The following is an 11,870-nucleotide window of genomic DNA, read 5'->3' as shown; positions in this document are numbered from 1 at the left end:
AAAGATTTTGTTGCTAAGTGAGAGAGTTGTCAAGAGAGTTTTGCCCCCTTTTTCAGACCTTTTCTTGCCCTAGTTGTTAAGTGGATCACTGCAGTTGTTAAGTTAGTAACGCGGTTGTTAAGTGAATCGGGCTCTCCCCATTAACTTTGCTTGTCAGAGGTTGCAAAAGGGGACTACACCACCCCGAGATGTCATAAATATGAGCCGGTGGCCAAGCATCTGAATTTCGATCACGTGATCACGAGGATGCTGAAACGGCCACTAAGTGTGAAAAACGATCTCTTTTTTTCAGTGCCGTCGTAACTTTGAACCATCACTCAATCAATGGTTATAAATCGAGGACTTCGTGCAGCCCTTTAATTCCCCTGCCTACTCTTCCCCACATTCCCCGCCTAGCAGCCCAGAAAAGCCAAAAGCGCTGTGTGTTTGTGTAAACCACAAGCATCACAGCTGCACAGAGCATCCCCTGAAACGCTGCAAACGTTTAGATCAAGGGCTCGCCAAACTTGGCCGCCTTGTGGACTTCAACTCCCAGAATTCCTCAGCCAGCCATGGCTGGCTGAGGAATTCTGGGAGTTGAAGTCCACAAGTCTTAACGCGGCCATGTTGGAAAACCCCTGGTTTTTGATGGCTCAGCTAACCTGTTGCCCAGGGTGACGTCACGCCGCCTGCGCCTCCGGGAGGGAGGGGGGAAAAAGGCGGGGCGTCCTGAGGCTGCTCGGCCCGTCCGGTTGCCTAGCGACCTCCCCTCCGGCGCCGCCTCTCTCCCGGCGTGGCCCAACCGCGCAGGCGCGGCCGGGCGTGAGGCGGCTCCGCTGTTCCTCTCGAGTTGGCGCCCGGCATCGGCGAGCGGAGTCGGCGGAGCGCGCTGCTCGTGGCCGGAGGGCGATGAGCTCCCGGAAAGGTACCGCCGGGAGGACCGGACGGGCTGGCGAAGGGTCCCTCCGGTCCCCGGAGGGACGCGAGTCGCCGGGCGGGGGGCTCCAGACTGGTCGGGGGCTCCCTTGCATCGTCAAGCGGGCGCCCGCGGGCTCCCTGGCTCCAATAATCTGTATTTTTGCTTCTTTTTCTCTCCCCCCTCCCTTGACACGTCCGGCAGTGCTGGCCTTGCAGGCCCGGAGGCGCCGCCCCAAGCACCCCGCAGCGCCCGGCAGGAAGGAGAAGCATCCTCCGCACCCCAAAAAGTGAGTATGGACAAGTGTGTTTGTGTTGTTGCGGTGTTGGGCTTGGTCCCGGGGCTGTGTGTGTGTTTGTGTGTGTTTCTCCGTGGTACATTGGCATTTTGCAGGGCACGAAACTTCGCCTTCCTCTTCCTGCTCCTCCTCCTCCTCTTCCATCAGCTTTCCGGGTCTCTTTGTGCGTGTGAATGGGGTCGACCTGCGTGTTGGGAAAACCCGGGTTGGGCATCTTGCCGATCTCGCCTCCCTCCTGGGGTTTTGCAGGAGTCGTGGGATGCTGAAGTGTCTTGAATGCAGAGGTCCTTTTCTCTGGCCCCTGTTTTTATGGCTGGATTTCGTGACAAAAGATGGGCTGATCTTGACCTGCATGTCTGAATAGGTCTGGAGAACGACTTTGGAACCGTTTCTGCCTTGACTGAGATTGATTTTTATGCCCTAAGCCAGGGGTAGGCAACCTTGGCTCTTTTATGACTTGTGGACTTCAATACCCAGAATTCCTGAGCCAGCCTTGCTGGCTCAGGAATTCTGGGAATTGAAGTCCACAAGTCATAAAAGAGCCAAGGTTGCCTACCCCTGCCCTAAGCATTGAATCTTCCTTCTGTTCTGAGTCCAACAAACCCCTTCCTTATTTCAGCCTGAAAAGCAGCACCGTGAATGTAGCCAGGGATTGATTTTTTTGGGGGGGGGGGGAGAGAAATAAATTGGATCAAGTGGGATCTGTTGATGGTTCCCCCCAAAAATCTTGCATCCAAAGTTTGACAGGAATTGCCCTGGCTTGCTTCATTCGGAGTGTTCGTGGTCAAAAATGGTTGATCGCTGACCCAGCCGGCAAAAGGCATTGTCAGCTTTGAGTTGCACGTCTCTTTCAAACTATTGTGACAGTTTAGCGCACTTTTCAGACATGCATTTTGATGCTGTGTTGCCCAATATAGAGCGATGTTTTCCAAATATACGATCCTCCCGTTTTAAGACGCTTTAATCACAAGGTAGCTTTCATGGAGAAATTTTGCATCGCTGCCAGGGACCTTACTTGTCCGTGAAGGGTTGCATCGCTTAATAATTTAGGTGACATTATACAATATGTATTGCTTGTTCTTCCTTAGGACGAAGGATTCAAGCTAGTTTTTTTCCTCTCCTTGTTATATTAGTTTTCAGGGTTCTTTTTCTGCCTACAGATACAAATTGTAGCAATGTAGCTACTAAAACGTTGACAATTTCAGCTAGAACTAGGCTACAGTCTTATTTCCTGGTTGATTTTAGGGGAATTGTGTTGGAGGCTTTGGACTTTTATTAAATAGCTTTGTTTTTTTGCGTTTAGTATTGTTCTTTTGTGTTGTCCTCCGTGTTATTCGGTCATTTTTTTTGGGGGGGGGGGAAAGCTCAGTGTCATCACTTCAGTCTCTTGACACTGCCTCTTTATTTAATTAATTTTTGAATTAATGTCCGGCGGGGACTCCGTAAGGGTATAAACAGTTTTGAAAATCCTAAGAAGCCAAAACTGGTTTTCACTCGGTAAGAAGGCATATCAAGAAATGGAAATGTGTCTTAAGATAAATGAGATTGTATTTTTCAGAAAAGTAATTTCATGATTTGCAGCGTTCTTTGGGCTCTCGATTTTAATATCCAGATTTTAATAGTGACCAAGAACATCTTACTTCAAGTTGAGGCTGTTCCTTCATGTGTGATCACTCCTTAATAAGCCAGGTCTGGCCATAATGAAAAATTGAGAATTGCCATGTCTTTTGTGGTGATCTGCTTCTAAAAAATGCTAAAAGAATCCAGCTGGTTTAGAAATGGCTACCAGATAGTTGGTCTGGATAAAAAACACAGGAGAAAAGTTATTGCTGATGGGGCTTCTGGTTTGATATTCTCCCCCACCTCCTTTATAAACCACCTGGATTGGAAATTGAATCACTGCCTGATTTCTAGTAACAAATTTGATTTTCCTGTTTATCTTCACCTACAGCACCTTATCTGGGCTTAGCTAAGCTGCCTCAGGCTTGGTTAGTATTTGGATATGAAAATTGCCATGTAACAGCTGGGCAAGAGGCCAGATTGGGAAATAAAAATAAAATTAAAAACTGGAAAAACAATTAGAATCCAGTTCCCTCCTAGAGGGAAGAAAACCGCATGGACATATCCACCAAGAGCTTAAAATCCAGGAGTAAGGCTTAATACTTCATTTGCTTTACAGTTTGAGGATATCCTCGATTATTCTTCCAGCGTAGGAGAAATTTGCACATTGGCTTGTCCAAGACAAAAGCAAGCAGGTCTGGATGTTCAGTGCTTAATGCTGCATCATCTCCTGAAAAAGATTCCAGCCATTCATGTGTTTTTATTGCCTTCATTGATTCGAAGGTAGCCAGTGATTGAATATCCAGGAAAAAGGCAGTGGGGTAAATGGACAGATATTAGTTGTGGGTCACTGTTTACCTAGACAGATTATTAAATTGCATGACAGCTATCCTATGCAGGTGAGATATGCTACTTTGGGAGGTCTCCTCCCATTGTAAAATGAATATGTTCATTCACACATAATGGTATCGCAAAATCGTTCCTCTTCTCTATATACATCAGCTCCATGTTATTGCTGTCTGAAGTGAGTTTCCTCATTGGTATTTGTAATAAATCCATTTCCATTCTTCTCATTGAGGAGAATATCATTTATCTTTGTTCCAAGTCAGCCTTCAGCTCAGCTTGTAAGCCACAGCAGGATCTTGTAATGAATGAAAAATTGACGTTAATTATTCTCAAACAGGAGTGGTCTTTTCCACCAAGGGGTTTCAGCTGTGCTTATACCTGCCAGACAAATTGTACCTATGTTGAGCAAGTCATGACCTTTAAGATAGGTAGTTTTCCTCCAGTCATTAGCCGCTGAGGGAAAAAAATATTGCATTTAAGCACTGAAGCATTTCCAATGCTATAATCCAGTTTCTTAGCTCCCGTGGCCACACTTTTATTCCTGATGCAGTAAAATGATTTAGGCCAAAGTGCCGAATCTTCAGCTGTATTATTTATTTATGACCTCAATTCAGCCCAACATTGCTGATGCTGAAGGGAGACATTGTTAAGGTGAATTTTTGTCCCATTTCACCACCTTGCTGGCCACAATTGTTAAGGGAATTGTCACACAGCTGTTAAGCGACAGCTTTGCTTGCCAGAAAGTCACCATAAGGGACTTTGGGACACTGCAGCCATCATAAATGTGAGTCAGTGGCCAAGCACCTGAATTTTGATCCCGTGTCCACGGGGATGCTGCAGCGGTTGTAAGTGTGAAAAATGGTCATAATTCAATTTTTTCAGTGCCGTTGTAACTCCGGACGGTGGCTAAATGAACTGCTGTAAGTCAGGGGGGGCTACGGTACCTGTACTAAATTTTTATTCCATGTTTTTTAAATATATAGTGCTTTTTTTCTAAAAAAAAAAAGTGCTGGAACTCACACACGTCATACAATCTGCCTTGCCTACTCTACAAGGTTCCATCCAAAAAAGGTGGTAAACTCCATTCTGGGCGTTCTATTTATTTATTTATTTATGAGACTTATATACCGCTTTAAGTGCAAGCACTCTCTAAGCGGTGTACACCAGTAAGCAATGTATATATATATTTACATTGCCCCCAACAATCTGGGTCCTCATTTTACCTACCCCGGAAGGATGGAAGGCTGAGTCAACCTTGAGCCGGTGAGATTTGAAATAGCCCTGTAAAAATAAATAAATAAATGTGTGTGTGTGTGTGTGTGTGTGTGTGTGTATTCTGAGGTTTTCGCGGGTGTTTGTATGTAGGTCTTTGGTTGTTCGGGTTTTCTCCCGCGTAAAATTGGAAGTGTCTTGGCGACGTTTCAACGAAGTCCCATTCGTCATCTTCAGGCTGGTGTTTTCAGCTTCGTGCTTCGAGGACCACACATTGCTCCTCGAAGCACGAAGCCGAAAACACCAGCCTGAAGATGACGAATGGGACTTAGTCGAAACGTCGCAAACCCGGGCTCAACACTTACCTAATAACTCCTGCCTCCTATTTTCAACAACGATGCGGTAAGGTAGGCTGGGCTGAGAGAATTGTCCGATCCAAAGTCATGAATTTAAGTTGGCTTTCCTGCCTTAAACTGATTATAAATCAGTTTCCTTGTATCTGGGCCTTAAACACTTCCCCAAAATAGCTCTATAGAACCGAGCTTTCTTATAAAGGGGGAGAAAAAGCATTGGAAACAACTCCATCCAATTTCTTAGGAGTTATGCTACATAAGGGGTCTTCAAACGTGGCCCTTTTATGACTTGTGGACTTCAAGTCCCAGAATTCCTCAGCCAGCATGGCTCAGCTTGGAAACCTCCCCCTTTCCCCTCAGTGTGCCTGGCTGAGGAATTCTGGGAGTTGAAGTCCACGAGTCATAAAAGAGCTAAGGTTCCCCACCTATATCAGGGGTCCTCAACCTTGGCTCTTTTATGACTCGTGGACTTCAACTCCCAGAATTCCTCAGCCGGCATGGCTCAGCTTGGAAACCTCTCCCTTTCCCCTCAGCATGGCTGGCTCAGGAATTCTGGGAGTTGAAGTCCACGAGTCATAAAAGAGCCAAGGTTCCCCACCCCTGTGCTACATGTTCCTCACTTTGCCCCTAATTCATTGATTTATTTAGAAGATTTATACGACCTCCTACTCACTCTCGGTGACTCTGGGCCACTTACAAAGGCCTGAGGCTGTTCTTCACTTAAAACTCAACCTTCCCTTTGTAGAAGCTCATGGGATCATCTTCCAAGTACAGATCGCCCTCGACTTCACAACACTTCATTTAGTGACTGTTCAAAGTGACAAGGGCATTGAAGAAAAAGCGACTTACGACCCTTTTTCCCACTTAACGACCATTGATGCATCCCCAGGGTCAGGCGATCAAAATTCAGACGCTCGGCAACCGGTTCACATTTATGACGGTCGCCGTGTCCCCCAAAATCAGGCGGTCAACTTTTGGCAACCTTCTGATGAGCAGAGTCAGGTAGGGTAGCCGGTTTCACTTAAGGGATTCACTTGCAAGGAAAGTCGTAAAATGGAGCAAAATTCACAGAACCAACGTTTCCTTTAGCAACCTAAATTTTGGTCCCAATCACGAGGGACTACCTGGTTCAAATTAGGCAGATGATTCTTTGGCCCAGTTAATCCTGCTAAGATGTTTACTTCCTGCTGGAGGAAGAAAAAAAAAAAACCACAGTCTTGAGTAATTATGGCTTGTCAGCCTGTTTTTTTCAAGCTGGCTTTCTAGAGGTAGTGAGCTGTTGACCTGGATTGCAGGAGTAAAGCTCCTTAAGGGTAGATTCTTCTGGAGATCTTTCTCTTGACTTATCTTCGTAAGAGCCTTCCTCCCGTACGTGCGAAGAAGAGTGTTTGAATTACCCAGAAATATCTAGGGGAGTCCCCCCCCCCCGTTCAGTTTTGATAAAGAAGCATTGAGTTTAATTTGGGCCATTCCTACGGGATGATGTATTTCTGCCCAAATGATTGTACTCGGGTCAAATAACATCCAAGCATTTCTTTCCTTAAAAAAAAAAAAAAAAAAAAAACCAACTCTTTTACCTGTATTGCATTTTATATATTTGGATGTTTGCTTATAAAATAACCTGTCACAAATCAAGCTGACTTTTGCATACTGTTAAGTCTTTTTATAGATGATTTAGATTTTTATTTTTTAGTTTTTGGCTTATTTCGTCCCAGGCACGTTTGTTTGAGTTTCTTCATTAATAGCGTCGGAGTTTAGTCAAAGTTTAGTAAACTTTGCCTTTGTGTAGGGCAGTGGTTCTCAACCTGTGGGTCGGGACCCCATTTGGGATCGAACGACCATTTCACGGGGGTCGCCACACGCAGTCCGCCATTTCCCCCCCCCCCCTTTCCTTAGCTGTGCTACTCCCTTTTATTCTATTGGCTTTTGAAAGCCAATAGAATTGACTCTTTTGAATAGAGTCTAATTCTATTGGCTTTCCAAAGCCAATAGGAGTTGTCCAGGCTGTCTCTGCCCTGCTGAGCCCGCCAAAAGTCCCATTCTGCAAACGGTGCTGCACCAGTTGAGTAGTCCTCGACTTACGACCGGTTGAGTAGTCCTCGACTTACGACCGGTTGGGGGTCGCGGCATTAAAAAGGTTGAGAACCACTGGTGTAGGGGAAGGAATGGCGGAGCTGGGGGCGGCGTTAAAAGAGGGATCAGCCTGGAATCCCTACCTAGCCATAAGTGAACTCACTCTAATCCCCCTTGAATTCCATTGATCTTATCTAACTCCAAGCAGGTGCCCTTGGTTGGGTGAGAAGATTCCTGTCTATTGGCTTTCAGAAAGAATCCATTTAATTGAAGCTTCATGTGGGGATCTGATCTTTTGTGCCCGACAGCCTTATGCCCATTGAGCAAGGGCGTAAGGCAGTCGGGCGTGATGGTTGGTTTCAATTTTCTGCTTTGGGAGGAAAAGTAGGTGAATTGCCTTGTTCCTCTTGAAATGTTGATTACGGTTTTAAAAACCCCAAATGCACAAAAATGTATATATCATGTCCGGTTTAATGTAAATCCGCATTTTAAATTAAAAAATAATAATAATGGAGACCACGCGCTGTATCTACGCTGACTTCAACCACCAAAGCACACGTGTCAAAATTTATTTTTTAAAAAAAAAAATTGGTAGGGTTTTATTGATAGCTCAGCATTTAAAAACACACTGTATCTGAAGAATGAAATATTAATACTAAGACCTAATGTATTCGTAAAATAGTTTTTTAAAAAATCCAATTAGAATTATGTTGCCTTTTTTGCATATCTTGTTAAAGTTGAGTTGAAAAAGTGAATCTTGTTTTAGTGGTAGCAAATGTGAAAAGATTTCTGTTATCTTTTATTGAATTGTATGTATGTATGTATGTGTATGTATGTATACGTATACACATACGTATACGTATATATGTATACATTTGAAGTGCAGCTTGACAGTTCTTTTATTTTTTCAGCTCTGACATTTGACAGACATTTCCTGTGTAAATTTCTGGTTGCAAGGCAGAATTTTGATGACCCAATCAAGAATCTAAAAAGCTTTTAGCTATATAACTGCTTCAGTAATCTTTTAGCGCAAGTCTGAAATGGTTAACAAACAGCATGTTGGAACCCTCAATTCCCTAAGAATATATATATATATATATATATATATATATATATATATATATATATATATATATATATATATAGGTCTTTGGTTGTTCGGGTTTTCTCCCGCGTAAAATTGGAACCAAAGACCTATATACAAATACCCGCGAAAACCTCAGAAAACAAATATATATATATATATATATACACACACACATACATACATATATACATAGATATAGATATATTAAACAATAAAATATACGAACACCAGGAAGTTATAAAACTATAAAAAGTTTTAATAAAACCAGAATAAAACCAAGCTTTCGCTGGCATCTGCCAGCATCATCAGGGTAGTCTCCAGTCGATGGGAGAAGCTATTTATAAGTGTGGCGTTCTTTGCGCCCGGCTTCTTGACCTCGTCATGGGTCCCAGCCAATCCACCTGCGTTTTGATCGTAGTTTCTGTGTTGCAAGCTGTAATTTCCTCACCTTCCTTACTTGTGCTGGTACCGCAGCTCTTCCTCCCTTCTTTGCATAACTGTAAGTCTTATTCAAAGAAGGGAGGAAGAGCTGAGGTACCAGCACAAGTAAGGAAGGTGAGGAAATTACAGCTTGCAAGACAGAAACTACGATCAAAACGCAGGTGGATTGGCTGGGACCCATGACGAGGTCAAGAAGCCGGGCGCAAAGAACGCCACACTTATAGCTTCTCCCATCGACTGGAGACTACCCTGATGATGCTGGCAGATGCCAGCGAAAGCTTGGTTTTATTCTGGTTTTATTAAAACTTTTTATAGTTTTATAACTTCCTGGTGTTCGTATATTTTATTGTTTAATATGAGTCTACCCAGGAATCACTGTTTTGTTTTTAATATTCTTAATAATATAGATATATAGATATTTAAAACACAAAACAATACAATTGACCAGCTGGCTGGCTAATCATATAGACAGGACTCCACTGATGAATTGACTCCTGCTTTTCTGAGCAGCAGATACCAATAAATCCTGGGGGATTGTGCCACAGAAATGAAGAATAACACAAACAATGTGGGTATAAAGCCTTCCCAGCAAAGCTCCAAATCAACATGTATTTCACTAAAACAGAACTAGAAACCTAAGTGTACTGTGGAAGGATTTAGCATTACTATACTGTACACAACCTACGGCTTAACATGTGCCTTGGAATCATGTTGTTTAAACCAGAATAGAATAGAATGTTTCGTCCACGAAGCGGTTTTAATGTATGCATTAAATGGCATAAAAATAAACCATTGATAGAAGAGAATATATTGGGTTGAACGGTGGGTCCCTGGTGCTCTCTGAGCTTGGTTTTCTGATGATGTAACAAAACATCTGCAAGTTCAGAGAGCACTAAGGGACACCCCCCCACACACACACAAGTAATCCATTCTTTGGAGTAAAATGCTACCAAAATGCTGTGTTGGTGGTGATGTTCTTTGCAGTTCGATGCCAAATTCTGGAACGTTGGCCTATATTTGATGATAAGCTGAATCAGCTGAGCTGACATAGAATTGCTGTTGGTCAACAGAAGTTGCAAAAGTGTTTGAAAGCTTGCATCGCTGGAAATGAGGGCAGCTTTGCTGCTGGATGTTGCACGATATCCAATGATCTATACTTGTTATATATCATTAATTAAAAATACTAGTTGATTCTCCGCTGGCCCAGCTAAATTGTTTTTGTGCTGGCGGTAGAATAGCTGCCTTCCTTTTGTGGTTTCCCAAAAAAAAGGAAGGAAGTGGTCAGTCTGAATAGTTGCATGAATAGAATGGCGTTATTTACGTGTGAATCTACAGATTGTTTACTATAATAATAACAACTGAAGGCTTCAGAAAGGTACGATCAACACATTAATTTTCTTTAAATTTGTATTTTGCAAACTGGGGCAGCTAATCTATTTAGCTGTGGCTGTTAAATATAGATTTGACATAGTGTTCCACCCTGGGAATTTTACCGAAGCATGTTTCATTCCACATTATTCCAAATATTTTCTGGCAAGGAACAATCCTAAGAGGTTTTTCTGCCCTGATATTTAATTCTGTGACCATAAATATATTTGTTACGTTCATTGGGATTGAGTGCTGTATTATCTCCCGACCAATAGAAGAATTGATGAAGGGAATTATTTTTTTAATCGATCAAGGAAAACAATTAAACAGAAATAAGCCTATATTTTAAACCTTGCTTGCACAATTGATATCTGTAACTAAACAGGAATAGGACTGATATTCCCGTGGCTAATTTTCCTGAGGTTAGCTTGAACAAAATTAATGACCAGATATAAAAAAAATCACCTTTGGCTAATTTTTCTGAGGTCAGGACGAACAAAATTAAAAGACGAGACATCAAGAAATTAGCCGCTTTGGAAACGTTTCAAGTTTTGTTCCCTTGAAACCTGAATCACTCAACTTTGCAAAGGGAGGTGGTTTTGTTTTGTTGCTCTTCAGAATGAAACAGGTTTTTTTTTTTTCCATTTCATGTACAACTTTAATAGACTTTCAAAACAATTCTTTCCTTTTGACAAAAATAGAGGCTTTGGTAGACCGGCGTATTAAAAAAAAAAGCAGGACGAAATGTTCAAAGCTTTTAATGCTGTGCAGCCATTGGAGAAAGTTCAGAACTGCCAAACCTCGCCTTGCTAAGCTATATTGTGCTACTATCCTGAAGTTTGGTTTTAACGGTTGGTCTCCAATCAAAACACATGTTATACTTCTGGATGGTAGCTAACTCCAGAGAAGAGGAATTAAATCTGCTTAGGAGTTTGGACAGCCTGTTGGTTTATTCGTGTCAAAAACATCACACTTAAAATAAGACAAAATTTAAAATTTAAAAGCCAACACAGTGCTAGGCTGCACGAACAGAGGGATAGAATCAAGATCATGTGAAGTGTTAATACCACTTTACAAGGCCTTGGTAAGGCCACACTTGGAATCCTGCAGCCAGTTTTGGTCACCACGATGTAAAAAAGATGCTGAGACTCTAGAAAGAGTGCAGAGAAGAGCAACAAAGATGATCTGGACTGGAGGCTAAAACATAAGGAGCGGTTGCTGGAATTGGGTATGTCTAGTTTAATGAAGAGAAGGATGAGGGGGGACATGATAGCAGTCCTCCAGTATCTCAGGGGCTGCCCCAAAGAAGAGGGAGTCAAGCTCTTCTCCAAAGCACCTGAAGGCAGGACAAGAAGCAACAGATGGAAACCAATCAAGGAGAGAAGCAACTTAGAACTAAGGAGAAATTTCCTGACAATCAGAACAATTAACCAGTGGAACAACCTGCCTCCAGAAGCAGTGAATGCCCCAACAGTGGAAGTTTTAAGAAGAGACTGGAGAGCCATGTGTCTGAAATGGTATAGGGTTTCCTGCCTGAGCAGGGGGGTTGGACTAAATGACCTCCAAGGTCCCTTCCATCATCATCATCATCATCATTAAATATAAAATACAAAATCAAAACAGGTACAGGTTAAACAAATCTTCCCCGGAAATAGCAACGTTAATTGTGTTCTGTTGGGTTGCCGTGAGGTCTGCAAGTGTATCTTCATTGGGGCACAAAGGATAGGGAGGTGTTGT

The 11,870-nt window shown here is 42.8% G+C and overlaps 1 protein-coding gene across 2 annotated transcripts in view; it reads left to right on the top strand.

Annotated features, from left to right (window-relative positions):
* The first annotated feature begins 753 nt into the window (after positions 1 to 753).
* SRPK2 (SRSF protein kinase 2) overlaps positions 754 to 11,870 on the top strand; it is an 86,212-nt gene continuing 75,095 nt past the window's right edge. Inside the window, exons 1-2 of one of the 2 annotated variants that reach the window (XM_039354448.1) lie at positions 754 to 904; positions 1,100 to 1,184. In XM_039354448.1, the coding sequence (XP_039210382.1) occupies positions 889 to 904; positions 1,100 to 1,184 (101 nt within the window). In that variant the 5' untranslated portion in view covers positions 754 to 888. The remainder of the gene's footprint in view (positions 905 to 1,099; positions 1,185 to 11,870) is intronic. The other variant, XM_039354450.1, reaches the window with a different exon arrangement.

Source organism: Crotalus tigris, unplaced genomic scaffold (assembly GCF_016545835.1).
Source record: "Crotalus tigris isolate CLP2741 ecotype Arizona unplaced genomic scaffold, ASM1654583v1 scf7180000018553.2237530, whole genome shotgun sequence".
In the NCBI taxonomy this organism is placed as follows: Eukaryota; Metazoa; Chordata; class Lepidosauria; order Squamata; family Viperidae; genus Crotalus; species Crotalus tigris.
The sequence above is the reverse complement of the archived record's forward strand: the minus strand, read 5'-3'. Positions and strand labels throughout refer to the sequence as shown.